General features: G+C 31.5%; 1 protein-coding gene across 1 annotated transcript; it reads right to left on the bottom strand.

Moving 5' to 3' along the window:
- Positions 1-207: 207 nt before the first annotated feature.
- Positions 208-16,361, bottom strand: LOC114873545 (KICSTOR complex protein SZT2-like). The gene is made up of 26 exons (XM_029181968.2): positions 16,035-16,361; positions 15,569-15,886; positions 15,419-15,496; positions 14,928-15,330; positions 14,628-14,848; positions 14,140-14,524; positions 13,769-14,018; positions 12,932-13,672; positions 12,550-12,749; positions 12,253-12,416; positions 8,253-8,556; positions 7,971-8,159; positions 7,736-7,899; positions 7,355-7,661; positions 6,895-7,271; positions 6,718-6,820; positions 5,809-6,648; positions 5,464-5,731; positions 3,466-5,366; positions 3,288-3,382; positions 2,761-3,190; positions 2,320-2,695; positions 2,082-2,247; positions 1,793-2,009; positions 651-1,714; positions 208-537 (listed from the first exon to the last, which is right to left on the bottom strand). Exons 1-26 carry the CDS (start codon positions 16,053-16,055, stop codon positions 406-408), a joined length of 9,714 nt encoding a protein of 3,237 aa, XP_029037801.2. The 5' UTR covers positions 16,056-16,361; the 3' UTR covers positions 208-405.
- Positions 16,362-17,061: the final 700 nt, after the last annotated feature.

The raw sequence follows: 17,061 nt of genomic DNA, 5'->3' as shown, positions 1-17,061 counted from the left end.
TTCATAAGTTCTTGATCACTAGGTATATTTTCCAACAAGCGTGTGGCTCACAACGTACGGTCGTACGGCGCTTGCGTATCACCTTTCGGAGCGGAGCGTGGCAAAACAAAATTCATTCATCCAATAGTACTATTCTCTCGTGAAAGATACAGTATATGTATAATATACATATTTACAGTTTATTATTATAAATCTAACAAAAATAAATTAGAGATTAATTAAAAAAATATATTTTTTGTAAAAATTACAGCATCGATAATAGCTGTTACCGAAAATGTATTTAATTTTTTATATGTAATACAATTAACTTTCTATTTGATGTCAGATACATTATAATATACATACATATTTATATAAATAATAAGTACAAGTACTTTAAAATTTGTTTGGAATGTATAGTTATCATTAACTGTAGAGACTCATCCACAAATGAAAACAACAAGCATTCACAAATCCTTCAATTAGATTATAAATATCATCAATATAACACGAAGAATTAATTACTTCTTCTGATTTACAATAAACTGCATACAAGTCCTAGAAACAGGGATAAAATTATAAAATTTATTAATATAACATTTTACCTATTACTATATTATTAACTTCTATTATTATGTGTAATGTCTGTAAAAAAGAAAATGATTACGAACCCCTCGAGATGCATGTAAATCAATGGTCAACATCATAAAAACTTGAAAGAAACTTGGATGTAATATAAGAAGATGAGTAATGTTTCCATCTGGTGTATTGAACTGCTTATGCTGTTCTTGATATTTGTTTTGCAAAACTTTTGATAACGTTTGATACCAAGAAACTGGTTGATTAACAAATGGTCTGAGCCTTGGATCCAAATTTGACAAAGGCTCGACATGAGCTAAGTTGCAAAGTTCAGAGAATTCTATATAATTCATTGTAGATTTACTTTCCAACAACTTATTCCATAAGAGATGTGTTCTACATTGAAGTGTTCCTCGTTCTATCATATTCATTATATGCATACGAGCTGCCTCTGCCTGCGACATTATTGTTTCTTGCATCAATTGTTCGTGCGATGAATAATAGCCCAAATAATTAATTGATTCCTGTCGTATTTGAATCAAGTGCGGCGATGAAGTGTTTATTGATACACTTGGAGGATTTACATTTTGTGTCAGTGGAGAATTAGGTACCGGCGGAGGTGTTGGTGCACTCGTACTATTATAACTACTGCTAAAATTTGGACTAGATGCTTTAGTATCACTTTTTTTATCACTTGACTCCAGACTGCATTCTTGAAAAATTGAAAAAGATTCTTTGAAGATGTCCGTAATAGATTCAGAATAAGTATTTGCTACAGATTTTTCTATACTGTATACCGTGCGAAACTTTCCAAGTTTATTATTTTCTACTTCTCTCTTTGGATATAATTCTCTTTTACTAGTTAACATTAAATAATATTTTAATGTAATTTCTGATTTATCTCCTTGTGAAGATAGTTCTAAATGTGACACGATAAGCGCAACATCGAAATCGTCGGTGTACTTCGTATCTTGTGTATCACAATGACTAATCAATGGAGTACTTTTTAAATTTACTAAGACATATTCACTTTCTTGAGCGTCTTGATGATCATTTTTCATTACAAACACGCGCATGTTATAGGTCTTTTCATGAGATAATAAATAAGAATAGAGGATGCGACCTGGTATGGTCAAATTGCGAATAGTCACTATATCTGAAACATGAACAAATGATTTTTAAATTAATTACCTGTTAATAATAGTTTTTTACTTATATTTATAACAACATTTACCACTATATATAAGATTTCTCGCGTAATTTGGCGCTTTGCTGTAATATTTATTGAAATCATCAAGAAAATGGATAAGATGATAGCCTTGCTGTAATGACCAAGATCCAGTACCAGCAATATATGAATGGATGCAACGTAAATGGAAATCGTACGTAAATGAATGCAAATGCATATTGATCTTGATTTTGTCACATGCATCCACAAAACTCAACATAAACTGTAACAAATTTAAATTTCATTATTAGACATACAACAATTTATAGTACTTGCGTGGTCATATATTACTTACTTGATTAATTAAAGCGCTGCTAGTTTTTGTTTGAAAACGACTGCATTCAATAATATGTAATTTAACAATGAAAAATGGTTGGGATAAATGAATTTCAAATAGTAATACTCCTCCAAGCATTGACTTTTTGAGATAATAAGATTGTTGTTGAACTTGCTTCTCCGAACTGTAATTATACATATAAATATTATTAATTATTACTACGTATATGTAATTATATTATTTAACAAAAAACCACCTTTTATCTACTGCTTCCAGTTGAACAGGACTAAAGCCCAATATTTGAAGATATTGTTTGTATTCAGATAACATCAGGCTACATAATTCTTGATGCCATTTTACAAGGTCTGTTTGTTCACTTTGATTCTTTCGTTCTTGTTGCGATAATTGTTGATAAACGTTAATGTTTTGGTTCAACGAAGATTGTAATGTTAGCGAATGATCTCTTGTTGCGGCAGATTGTAAACGCCATGAAGGTAAGAATAATAATGGTGTATGACAAAAATGTATCAAACGAGAATATTGTTTGAATGTATTTAAAGCAGTAATCGAAACTGGAAAGTTTGGAGTAGCACTACGGTTCTGCCACATTGCATATAATTTGTTTAAATCCTCTGAAAATTTTAAAATTGTGTTTTAAAATTTTATATAATACTCTATCTTCAAAAAAAAACTTTACCTTTTCCTTTCTTCTCACGACACCGTAAATCTTGTAAATCATGAACAGCTTTTACAGTTGAATCATCATTATTATGAAAATGACTATTGGGTTTTACATCGCGCATCATTTGACCAATTATTTCATTCCACGAAAACTGATTGTGTTTTATATTTTGAGCTCTGTTATTAAATTTCGTCCAATCTTTTCCATCATTGTGCGATGCACCACTTGAAAATTTCGTAAGACTCTCCATATCCACAGTTTGAAAGTATTGGGAGTTTGTTTGATCCCTTGAAGGGTGTAACTGGTGATGAAATATTCCCAATTTGTGCATTATTACATTTGTCAAAAAATTCGACCTCGAAGAAAGCCATGTACCCAAAGCGGTAGTTTGTTTTATCAACTTCTCAGATTTTTCCTTTGACCAATTATACATATAGATAGTAATCTACGATAATGCAAAAAAAACAGATTCTTTTTTAAGAGCATTGCAAGTGTAACTATTTTTCTATATTCCTAGAAGTTTTTATTATATTATCACTTACATTATTACTTTGAACTTCAGCAAGCAATATTCGTTGTCTTGATACAAAATTAGATTCCAATAATAAAGGATTAAATTTCTGTAGCACCTTTTGATCTACAATATGAAAAAAAAAGTGAAAGAAAGATCAAGAAAGAAAGAATTTCATTAGTTTATTGCATATCCGAACTTCGTTTTACCTTTTGGAATAAGTAATTCTGGTTGCACCTTTTTATCGAAAGAAGCTTTCCATTGATAAAAGTTTCTAGCAATTAAAATACATTTGGTACAGGATCCTGATACGTCCTTACTAAAATCACATGGTACGTTGAAAGGTAAATCTACATTTTCTTTATTCTCTGGTAAAACATAATTATTTTCATTGTTTCTTGTCGATTCTTCATTCAAAACAAATTTTTCAACAAAAGGTTGTCTATCTCTTAGAATAAACGTTCTACAAGAAGTATCTGGTACTTGATTTTGTATCAGAGTTTCTAACTCTTTAATGATTGTAGATATAGCGTGTCTGTGGGTGATGATGACTTCATGTTTTTTCACGGATGGAACTCCAAGTTCCAGAGCAAACTGAAACCATTTTGATAATGTAATACAATAAACGCTATGTAATTTTCCTTCTTCGCCTGTTTCGAACAGATCTTGTGCTGCTTTTGCTACACTTTCAATCTTCGCCGATGCTTGTCCTTTTTTAGGTTCAACAGATGTCTCCAAACTGTTTCTTTCAAATGATTCTGTCAAAGGGGTAGACAGAAACTTGTATTCCGTAATTAAATCCCAAATAGCATGTTTAACCGCGGAACGCAACTTTTGTCCTAACGTTTCTAGATTAACTCTCCCTTGTTTCCAGATCTTGAATTCAATCAAGGGTGGCGATTCACCCGAGTTTTTGTCAAAAACTGACGTAGACACGATGTTCTCGAAATCTTGAGTGGTTATCGTTTCAGGAAAACTATCATTTGCTTCTTCATTTTCCAACGATTCGACTGATGATTTTTCAGGTGTTCCTGTAATCGACAACGCTATACAGGCGATACCCTTGCTACCGCTGGAATGGCTCTGATTGTATAAGAATATATCCGACTCGGCACTCTTCGTCGTCGGCTCTTCGAGCTGCGAATATTCCTGGAAGTGATATTCTGGTCTGTTATCGGTATACTTTGGTATATACAAGAACTGAAGTATATTTTGTCGTAAATAAAACTCCAAAGCGACAACATGCGGTATACAGTATTTTTGTATGCTTAGCTGTATCACAGATTCTGGCGACTTTGGCGGTTGGATAAAATGAACATCGGCAGGAGTTAATTTACACATTGGATTTCGTGCTAACATGATTGACAAAACTTCAAGCACCGCATCATCTAAACGATTTTGCAGGACTTGTACCAAATCTCGTTTTACTTCTGGACCTGCATCAGAAATTCCATGCACCATCAGGATGATCAAGTCTTCAGTTTTGTTTAGAACGTTTGATTCTTTCTCGCTGAAAGATCGAACTCTTGGTCTTGTATCGTTCGATGCGATATTCTCATTTAATTTAACTTGCGACAACGAAACTACACTGTTACTTCTAGAAACAACGAGTTGCTCGTCGCTCTCTGACAATTTATTTTGCAGAGATTTTCCATTAGTTATTTGTTCGTGTAGTCTTAAGTAAAACACATTCTTATTATTCTCTTGATACACAAACATATTGCTTCGATTACTTACGGCAAATCTATCAAGTACGCCGTGTAAAGCTTTTATACCTCGGGAAAGTCCTGATCTTCCAGGGCCAGTTTTCAATCGAGGATGTAGACGGAAAGTGAATTTCCAAACAACCCGACATCGGAACATTCCTGGCGTGAAGTTTAGTATTGAACTGTTCTGCATGGCACTGCTAAATTCATTAGCTGTTTCAGATTTCCAATTGTAATCTTCGCTCGAGTCAGTTTCCAAAAGCTCCGAGCATTTACTCGTTTTGTGAAGATTTTGTAACAGTAAATACTGGTTTACTCTGCGACAGGTGCATTTTATTTGGGAAACCAACATCTTCTGAGTATGCCAATAACTATTTACTTCTGGTGACACAATTTCCAAAAATCTGTTGAATCACAATAGCAATTTGTCATTTACCCCAACATCCAATTGTAATTTTGTTCTATGACGCTTTCATTTAGTGTCGATATAGTACTACATACCTACAATGGAAGTAGACATTGACATAGTCATTTTCAACGTTTAAAATCAACCAGAAATTTGGTAAAGAACTTTCACGATTGTCAAGATCTATTAGCCACTGGAAACCATTCTTAGAATTACCCTCTTGTTTGCATCCATCACTCATTCCTGGTGTTTCCTTAATTACATCAGACAGTTCAGAATAACTCTTTTGAGCTTTAAAGTGAGCTCTCAAGTTACTTTCCGTACAATATTTTTTTTCCTGTCCTGTATCTTCCACACCATTGCCTAAAATTTGAAAATACACAAATTAAAATTTATACATTATAATGCTTATGCTTAATTCATGTAAAAAGGAGACATACCATTTTTCTTTTTTAATCCTCTATTATCACCTTTGGAATTTTCAGTCACAGGATCAGCCAATGTTTGTTCCAAATTCTTCACAAAATAAAATAGATTCCCTTCTTCTCGAATACAATATTTGTCGATTTGGAGTTTCTTCAATTCGCTTATGAATTTTGGTTTACTATCTTCCGAAGGAAAAACAAAATGCAAAGCTACTTTCTCTACTTTACAACTAAATCTGTCCGTTGATTCTGAAATATGATTCGCGACGAAATTTAAAATCTCTTCGTTTACATATGGCCGATCCAAAAGGGCAGTTGCAGTTTCATCTTGTAAAAGCCACTCGATTTCGTCTTTCAAATTGCTGATAGCATTATGCTGATTCAAAGGAAGGTGGGACATTCTTTCTTGAAACGACTCGTTTCTAGCATTATTTTCCAAACTGCTTCCACTTTCCGTTCGCAAGCTACCAACTGGAGAACCGCTACAAAAAGATGTTGCTCTCAAACCTGAATAGCGTTCCAGGCTTATTTCTAACACCTCCCTTGGTAGATTTAAGCAAATGATATCCAAAGTGATTTTTAAATCGGTTAAATTTAAACCAACTATGTTTTTGTCTTTATAATCTTCCATTTTTTGAATAATTTCCATGAAACAAGTTGGTAGAGATTTTACAGGAATACTACAAAACCCAGACTTGGATTGAAATCGCACAGAACAATTTAATTGTAAAAAGAGAGGTTGTTCGTTTCTATAAATGTTCTGTTCCTGGAAATCACTGTCGAGAGATTCTTCAGAGCTATGACTTGAAAGATCCGTTATATTATGTATATCTCTGGTTGGCCACGACATATTTCCTGTTGTAAAACATTTATTTATTATTATATCCTGTTAAAAACAAAGTAAAATAGTTATTCCTCGCTTACCCGTACTGTGAAGGCTTTGCGATGCATAATCATTATTTATTGAATGAAATGCGAGATCCTCCATTGCATCGATGCTTTCTGTTCTTTCAAATCCAACAAGATCCTATTAATAACAATGTTTTAGTCATTTATGGAATTTCCATTATATGTTGGTACAGTATTTAGTGGAAAACAAACCGCTTCATTGTCCGACCAAAATGGTGAACAATAATAAAATTCAGGGTGCGCAGGTACGGGTCTAAAGGCAACTGTAATTATCTTCTCAAATTTCTCTTTAATTAAATCGTGTAAGGGCTTAACATCGTCGCACACAGTAGCCTTCAGTTCATCTAACACATCATTGTCAGACAATCTACTCAAATGTCTGCACACGGATCGCAAATAATTTGTTATGTTTATTTCAATTAAAGTTTCTTCGCATTGTTCTACCGCAGCTTCCATGTCCTCGTAACTGAGGGATTGTTGCAGTACCAATGATTTATAAACAGCAACCACGTAACAATGACAGTGAGCCAAACTTAATAATTTACAGTGCTCCATCAGACTTCGTTGGTCTATTGTAACAAACAATTAATAACTATCACTATACTGGGATTAATTTTGTTAGAAATAAATATGCGTTTGGATTTATACTGACCACTGGAAGTATTCTCTGAATCTTCGCTTTTTTGTTCAGAAATGATTGGCTTTGAACTATAATCAGATTTTAATTCCACAAAGTCTTTACACTCCTGATGACTTACTCTAAACGTATGATCCTGATAAATGTCTTTGTTATGCGATATCTTTAATTTGTCTATTAACGTGTCAATTAACAAAGCTAAGGAGCAATCGTATACATAAACGGGAATGACCAAACTTCCTTCGAAATCTTGAGCATTTCTTTGTTCATCTATTCTTGCTGCAGGATCATCCATAAACTCATTGTCCGGCTTCGACTCGTTCTATTATAATGACCAGATCATTATGTTCATATAATTAATACATACAAGCAGCTGAACTTGAATTTATTACTTACTAAACACTCTTCTGTATACAAGGGTGACATAAATAAATGGACATCCTTTTCTGATGCAGGTAAGATTGTAATAATTACATGTGTTGTACTAATTCCTTTTACAAAACATTTCCAACGTGGATAGGAATTTAGCTCGATATTAGATGAAGAATCCTCTGGAAATTCTTTTAAAATCAATATATTTTTTTGATATGTTGCTCTATCTTATTTAATTTTTCTAAGAAAAAGGTAGTACCTTTTTGGGAAAAAAATGGTAAGGGTGGACCACCAACACGACGTCTATTAAGAAGCATTTTTGTGAATCTCTGTGAATCAGCTGAAGTTAATAAAAGTTCTTTGTTGTGCAATTGTTTCATGTGCTCTAGCAAATTATCCATTAAAATCTTATTTGCACTTTCTCGTCCTCGGTCAGCCTCAGTTAAACCTCAAGATATACAAAAATTTATACTTAATAATATGTTATTAACTTGAAGACTAATATGTTAAACATATTAGGAAAAACAGGATACGTTCTTACCACTGCCAAATATAGAAAATAATAGTTCTGCTTGTTGGCATTTTGGTAGTATATTTAGTATATCAAAAGAGAAATGCATCATATGTATTTTTTCATCGTTCATTGATAATCCTTCATATGATTCTTCAGCACTGGCACCGTTATTCTTGTTATTTCTATTACTTTTCTTTAACAATTTACTATCTTGATAGATTTGTCCATAAACAATGTCGGTACTCTTCTCACTGGGTATTACTTGACTTAATAAACTCAAGTATTCCAGAGTTAATAAGGCATTGATACATTCTTCGTCTATTCGAGCAATCTAATGTAACAAAACAATAAAGTATAACAAGCATAAAATAAGGATCCAGGTTGGTATATGTAGATAAAAATAAAAATAGTTGTACAAGTTGAAATTTTAATATAAAAGTTGGGATGGGCGGAGGTAAAATATGTATTCTTCACCCATTAAAAGCCGGGTGATTTTGAGCTGCGATGCTTGACTGTCGTGCAAAAAGGAATTCTCTTTTTCACGATGGAAAATTTCCAGCTGCCCTATATTCCTACTTTTGCGGCCCATTTTCACGTAATTAAACGATTCAACCGTGGTACCATAAAACAGATTGCTCTTTTAAAATATAATACTCTCTGCGCTCGTCTACATACCATCTTAAACGGGGATTTTAAAAGAAGGTAGAAAGAAAATGAACATTACACAATTAAAAAAATAAATGTTTAAAAGGTTCTAAAATTTTACATAATTTATTACAGAAACGCATAACAAATAAATAAATAATATATACATAATAGGAAACAGAGTGTATAAAGTTCGTATAATGCAGAAGAAATGGCGTGCTCAGGTAAATAAAGTTTAATCTTGCAAACAATTATACGTAGTTAAACATTCCCACCGATAAAAGATTTTTATCTCTATTGCAACACGTCCGTCCGCTAAGGTATTAACCAAACACCAATCGTATCCGTCCACGAAAGCTTCCCTTATCACCTTACTGATATAACCCGTAGCAGGAAGATGTATTTCTGATAGGAGGCGAGAAGCCTCGAAGAATATCAGGGACCAGGAGTAAGTTGGAGGAGTTGAATCTCACTTTAATACAAAGCGTAGAGACCACTTCTCCACTTGAACCATAATCCCTTAGGTAGGAAAATTATTCAAAGGTATTTAGAAGAGTTCCGTTCCTTTCTATAGATAGATGATAATCAGCAAGACCTTGAGCTGGAAGAGTTAGATCTGGCAAGTTATCAGAGCGTTATTGCTCACTGCCTAGATCCTCACTTCCAACTGCAAGTCATGCAGATTACGGGTACAACAGGTCCATGCAGTCAGTCTGTACGAAGATAATTGACTCGTTCTTTCGTCGAAATCGTATCTCCTATCAAAGTATCTTCGTAGATAATTAAACCTTCTTGTTCGTCGAATACCAACTCCATAGGATTATTTCAATTTGTACTTTGCTGATGTCTAATACAAACAAAAAGACGATCCTCAAATGGGGAACAATAAATCACGTGATATCGCACAGAAGAAAGGCGCGTCCAATAAACTCAGGTATCATCTATAAATAAAAGTAATTTGTAACTAATAATCAATTAAAGCTGTAAATGTTACTACTAATACATAAGATGTTACATATTCTGATTAAAGTTCAATTATTCCCTACATTTTCACTTCTTTAAATGTATAAAACAATATTAAAAAGCTGTAACATTCCAAGTAATTTATAAAACATTTACAGCACAGTTTTCACAGTTTCCATAAAGTAGTAATCTTGTAATATCAAACAATAAAACCTCTCCCTCTAAGTAACAAAAATTGAAGTTAATTCTGTTAATTTTCCAGGATAATTTGTAAATATCACTAGCTAATTTTCACCGACACTCGTTTTAATCTTTTACTAAAGACCCTGATCACTCTTCAGAGACTATTTCACCCGCGTACAAAACTGTTAAGTTTCTTTGTTGGAACTGGACGAACATTACAAAAGAAGGTTCTTAAGTAAAAAAAAGTAATCAGAACACTAATAAACAGTTGGGCGCGTGTTGGACCTTATATATACCAGAGCTGACTGATAGAAAAATCTGTTTCTGAGTACCCTCATCGATATCGAAGCCCCACCTCGGCAATGATAACGACACCTAGTGATAGACAACTTTATACACTCATTTCCTTTTTAATTTTCTACTGAAAATATTGTTATATTACTTTTTCATTTTCTTTAATCCGCTACTTTATGAAGTACCTAAAATGAACATTTTAAATGAATTGCATGTGTGAAAATGGGTCTGCAATCAAACGAATTTGCACATTTTTATAACATATTTGTAACAAAATTCTTTTCCATCTTCAAATAGATAATAATTATATAATAATAAATCCTTTGAGCACAGAAAAATCTTTAAACTTTTCCAGGAAAAGTTCTATACTTGGCAACTCGTTAAAGAACTAACATTTCTTGCTTCATATCATCATATCACTTGCACATTTCTTGCTTTAATAACAATCCTGCTTCATTAGTTATTCATTCTTACTTTGCTTGACAAATATTTCATTGAAAATACAATGATACGAATACATTTCTGATACAATTTGTTCTGTCTTAATGCAAGAAATTACATATCAGTAAATGCACCTTGAAGTTTGGCCTTTTGACGATCGGTAATCACGTTCCAGGTAACGAAAACTTAGATAACTTTTATCTTATGCTTGTATCTATACTTGAAGTGTGTTTCTGAGCTACAAGAGAGATGTAGCTTTATTACAAATAAGCTGTGAAAATGGATTATGAAGTTTTACAATAAAGCAGCTAAGACTTTTTTTATGATATAGATTAAACACAAGATATTACAATATTTAATTACATTTTCTACAGTGTAATATTGCAACATATTTTATAGAATCTTTCCACATTGTTGTCGACCTATTTTACCTTTAGTACCGCAACAGACCAACACTATATTACAAAATGTAGCTCCAAATGATAAGATTTTAATCATTATATGAAGTATTGTTTCGCATTATTTTGTACACGTGTACGTACTGATAAATATTTTGCAAACTAAGAAACAATTTTGATTAATTTTTTTTATTAGGAATCAATAATACGTTAAATGTACCTAACCGATAGCATTGCGAAACAGAAAGATTATCTAGCATTCCAAACATATCAATAAGTAAATAATGCTACATGGGTTTATATTCACAAATAAAATAAGGAACCATTTTTGTATAAAATACAGTTCCCAATTTCTGTACAGGAAAGATAAAAGTTAATTTCTAATTTCAATAATTGATTATAATTAATTAAATATTCGATCCACCAGAATTCTCTTGCCCTAATATTATATCCTGGATTATTTCGAAATATTTCTGTTGAAAGAAATGAATATCCGTTTACAAACAAATTGGTTGTCAACATCGATAAACTGATAACTGATTCTGATTAAGTTTTAAGTAAATATAATAGTTTCTCAAATACCGATATTTTAGAATGAATTACAGTTCGAGATTATTTTGTTGAAGTTTGAATTAACCGGTAATTAAAGTTTATTTAAAACTAATTCCAAAATAACAACAATCATAGTAGGAGTGTTTTGTGAATGAAGAAAACTAAGACAGAATCGAAGCTTACAAACATTTAAACAATTAGAAAATCTTTTTCTTTTCATAAATCATATATTTCAAAGGAGAAGCGCGTAAAAACGTATTGAACATCGATATCTTATCTTTCTAAGAATAATTCAAGAAATAAATATCAGTACACTGATGTCAGAGTGTGATATTAAAAAGCATACGATGTTGCGTTACGATGATACCTCTGATATAATTTTTTAGATTTAAAACATCAAGCAATAATAAATGAACAACGAATATTATTTAACATTTAAAATACATATTAACGTACTTACTTCCTGCTAATCACGGATAATTGTATATTTTTAGTCGACGAGTACAGATAAATAGAGAAAGGATGATATTTATAGAAATGTATGTACTTACTGCATCTGGAATCTCATGATATTGCAACTGATGCATATAAGCTGCGGTAGACTGTGCTGGTAGTTGTGAGAAACCGCACTGTGGTTCAATCCAAATTTCAGAAACAATTTGGAAGTCACCAAAACCCTCAAAATCATCCATACTCACTTCGCCATCGGCGGTACCTAAAACATAATGAAATGTACTGTCAATTTTTGTTTTCTTGTATCTTGAAAAATTTGTTAAATATCGTGAATTACATTAGTGGTCCTTGTAATTATATATAAAAATCAACTATAAAACTAAGCAAATTTTTACCCTCATCTGTATCTTCTTCGGATGCACTGTCGCGTTCTACTGTTGTATTCGATGTAACATGTGGAGGAAATAAAATATATTGAATAATGCATGGATACAATGCATCACCTTTACCAACTCCTTGCATTTGTACTTCAAGAACCATATTCATGATGCCCGCCGCTGAATAAGTAAAATTAAAACCCTCAACTAAACGCATCCTAATACAAACATACAATATATTTTCTTATATTCTAAACATTCAAAATTAATAATATATTATATGTATTAATATATGTCACATTGGTGTGTTATCTATAAACAATAATTAATTGATAACATACTCAATTCTTTGTAAACTTAAAGATCGTAGTCATGAATGATACAAATATAAAATATTTACTTTGTAATTGTAGACAGAATTCTTGCAATGGCAGTTATATTCAATCTTGGTAATGTAATCCCCGGAATTGTTTGTACAAATGGTCGCTTCATGTGCCATAGCCATCGATTATGATACAGATATCTAGACAAACTAGTTGTCAAAATTCCTCCAAATATCTGTGTATTTCGCGTTGAATTTGTTTGGGTTCCATCCGGAAATACAATGGAATTTAAATCAGTTGGCATTCGCTCATATCTAATCAAAATTCGTTCCAAAGATTTATGTATAATTGTGCAAGAAGGTGTTTCCTTTTGTTCCGTAGGTCTATTTGGTAAAGTAAGCTTTGATAATCTATCTAAAAGATCAACCACGACATTATGTCGAACGACTCCTTCTGTTCCGGCTGCGAATGCAATGTTAAGGATAACACAAAGAGCTTTGCAATTAATACGAATTAATGAAAATGAAACAGGAGGTTTATCTGCTTCTCTGTAAATAAATTGTACATATGTGTGGTTTTCAACGAGGACGAACGTTGCCCAATTTTTTAACATGGCATAGAGAACGGCAGCTGCCTGACGACTTTGAACACACTGAAAACGACCGCTTTGATTTGCCTGGTGTAAATGTTTGGGCACTGGCCTATCGTGTGATAAAATTAATGTTACTCTTTGTGTATGCATCCAACGAGCCCATTGTAAAGGATTTAAAGATACTACTGGTTGCCATATTTGTCCAAATTGTGGGCATGCTGCATCACTGAAAACAAGTATATATGCCTATATTGATATTCTTTAGCATTTTCAAACACTTGATAACTTGATAAATTAACTTTAGCTTTGTTTGAATAAATACCTAAGTTGTACTGTATTAGGTGAAGGATAAGCTGACAAATAAAATACTGGCATGCCGCTTCTAATGGTATCTGGTACACTATACCAAGTCCAACCACATTCTGGAAACCAGCTAAAATGTGCAAGCATAGTATCACTCTCTGTTAAAGAAGTCAATGCTGTCCAGAAACAATTAACAACACCTTGACGATATTGTGATTTTAGTGGTTTTTTCGATAAACATGTGATGTCGTGTAGAAATTCATACGGGGCTATAACAAAGTAATTTTTCCTTTCATATACATTTATCATAAAATAAATTTATATGAAATTTATTTTCAATTTATTAATATTGTCTGCAATTATTGTCAAACAAGTTTCAATTTTATTTACCTTCTATAGTAATTTTATATTGTATTGTATTAGATGCAGATAATGACTTTGTAGACCAAGGACATATTATTACATATTCGAGCGAAACACTAGATTTCCATAACAATACAAAACAAATTTCAAGCATTTCATCTCTCACATTAGCACGTTTTATTAAATATCCTTCACGAAGACGACAGCATAGCAAGCTACTTAATGTACAAGTAACTTTATCTTCTATTTGCTTCTTTTGTAATAGTTGATCGGATTTTTGCTCATAAAACAAAGAGTTTTTAGAATTCCAGTTTGAATAATCTGGTAAACTACTACAGTTTACTTCACGATATAGTTGCCAGCATAAAAAATTTGCATGATAAATATTCATTTCTGTTTCGTTTGCATGTGCCTATAATCATACATTACTGCACAATCTATTGTAAATTCATTTCTCGGGCTCAACAGCGGGCACGTTAAAATAATTTTTAATTATTATTTAAAAAGTTACTTACTGAATGTGAAATAAAAGTCATATAAGTACCCAATGTAGCCCTAGCAATAAAATGTAACAAATCCTGATATGGAACTAAACCATCTGCACAATGTGGATGATATGCACTGCCAACGTGTAGAAAACTGCATGCAATCGTTGTTGCACGTAGCTGTTGTATAACAGAATCTAAGACATGAACATCTGTAGTTCCAACTATACCATCTGATACAACGATCATATCTAGAAGGTTTATTACTTGTTAATATGTTTCATGTATACTGATGTGATATATGTTACAATGTGCACTTGTAAAACTTACGTGCGCAACTGTGTTCTGGTAGAAGTGTAAGTGCTAACATTCCATATCTCAACATATTAACGAAATTCGATTCTGGAGAAAGTATTGAAACATTAGTACCAGATGTACTACTTTTATTTAAACAAGTATTGCTTTCTTCAAAAAGTCCTCCCACCAAACGTTCACTTTCAGCTCTTAAGTTTTCCAATTGTTGACTAGCTATAGCAGTAATACATGCTATTTTTTCTTCTAATATATTAAGTTGTTTCTCTATAAAGCTTGTAAGCTGACTGACATTATCCATAGTTACTAGCCAACCTTGTACTAGAACTTGCTGTGCAGGATTCGTAAAAAATGGTGTGTGAGTAATTATAGTTACATAAATTTCTGGTTGTATTATTCTTTTACTTCCTGGAATGGTGAACTGTAAGAATAATAAATTTCTGAATTATTGAAACAAATCCAAGTAGTTCATATTAATTATTTATAGAAAAAAATAAATCGATATTTACAGGCTTAATAATATTTTCCAAAAATCGTTTTGTTGCTATATATACTTCATCTATTACAATTTCACCATGTTGTATGTCCTGCAATAAAACATTATAATGTAATGTGGCCACAATGTCTGTGTTATGGATCATATTCTCATATATACTTACTATAGTTGCAAGTGATGGACTTAAATCTAAATTAAAAACCATCCTGTATTTGTGAGCCAAAAATGTTATTGAAGTTGTAGAAGTTACTCTATACAGATACTGATGGCTTGTTTCAGAAGACCATGATTCAACTTTTGTCTTTGGTAAAACAGATACAACTTCTAATTCTGGCGCTTCTTTGTTTTTAAAACTTGGACTCTGTATGGTTATCAGAGTATCTAAATGTTCTATCATCCATTGGGCTCTTACATTTCGAGATATAGGAAAACCTTTCTTCATTAACAAGAAGACAGTATCTGCTTCTAAAATGGATTTCTCCTGCAAAATAATATTTTCTTTGATTATATATAAATTATTTATATTTAAAAAATTATGAAAAGGAATATATTAACAATAAAATTATAATGCTAAATAAAAATACAACTTTTATCATAAAATACATAATACTTATATAAATATGAATTACCTCATTTTTTGTAGAAGCCATAATGTTTATTGTTACTTATTTTGGTATCCAAAATTACGCATTAATTACGTATTAATAAAAAATTAAAGTTCTAAATAAATTACTATAACATGTATTTACATAATCAAACATTATGTCTTATAAGAACATATATAACTCGAAAAATCACGTTATTGCTCTCCAAATTTAATGTTCAATTAAATTTTCAATACATACAATATAACCTTAACAACTTAGCAGGAATAATATAACCTCAGTGAAGTTGTATATTATGTATACATATATATACAAATATATATTGTATATATACACAAGAGTGATACCATTTTCATAATTTTATTTTATTTACTGCCACTATGTTTAAATTAATAATTATCCTCTAAAAAAATGTTCATACAATTGAAATTTAAATAAATATTTGTAGTAAATTATGCAATTTAAAAAGTAAGAGATATAGTTTTACAAAGACAACATTCCATGATGCATTGTTGACAAATTTACAATCAATGTTTATAAACAACAATAAGGTTTACTACATATAACAATTTTATACAACTGATACAATAAGCATGTGATAACATCTTAGACTTATATACATACAAAAGTTTTTTACCATTAAATGAATAATATAAAATTATGAGTAAAGTAATACAAATATCTTCAATATGCTTTTACCAATTTAATATGCATATTTTAACATTCCCAAAAACTGAGTTCTTCAGTTTTACTTATTATTATTAATTATTAGATGAATATAAAAGACACAAGAATATATTTTTTGAAAAAAAGTATCTATATAATAAAAAATCCTGTCTATTTTGTAATTTTGCAACTTCATATTTGAAATATAAGCAATTGAAAATTGGGTATTCCCAGCTTGTCCACTGTTTAAGTTTGAATGGTAGAAGGCTGACTAGTTATCAAGGTGTACCACTGCAATTAAAGGTTTATCCATAATCAGTTTAAAACAATTTATATATATTAAATATATACGAATTATAACATATATATATATCTTTATATAAAC

The sequence above is a fragment of the Osmia bicornis genome, chromosome 1, assembly GCF_907164935.1.
Source record: "Osmia bicornis bicornis chromosome 1, iOsmBic2.1, whole genome shotgun sequence".
NCBI lineage: Eukaryota > Metazoa > Arthropoda > Insecta > Hymenoptera > Megachilidae > Osmia > Osmia bicornis.
Note: the sequence above shows the minus strand (reverse complement) of the source record. Positions and strands in the feature narration are given on the sequence as shown.

Coding starts and splice junctions, on each gene's coding strand:
- LOC114873545 (XM_029181968.2), bottom strand. CDS start 16,055: ATGGCTTCTACAAAAAATGAG. Junction 14,849..14,927: donor ACCAGAACACAGTTGCGCAC/GTAAGTTTTACA, acceptor TAAACCTTCTAG/ATATGATCGTTGTATCAGAT. Junction 1,715..1,792: donor GAGAAATCTTATATATAGTG/GTAAATGTTGTT, acceptor TTCATGTTTCAG/ATATAGTGACTATTCGCAAT.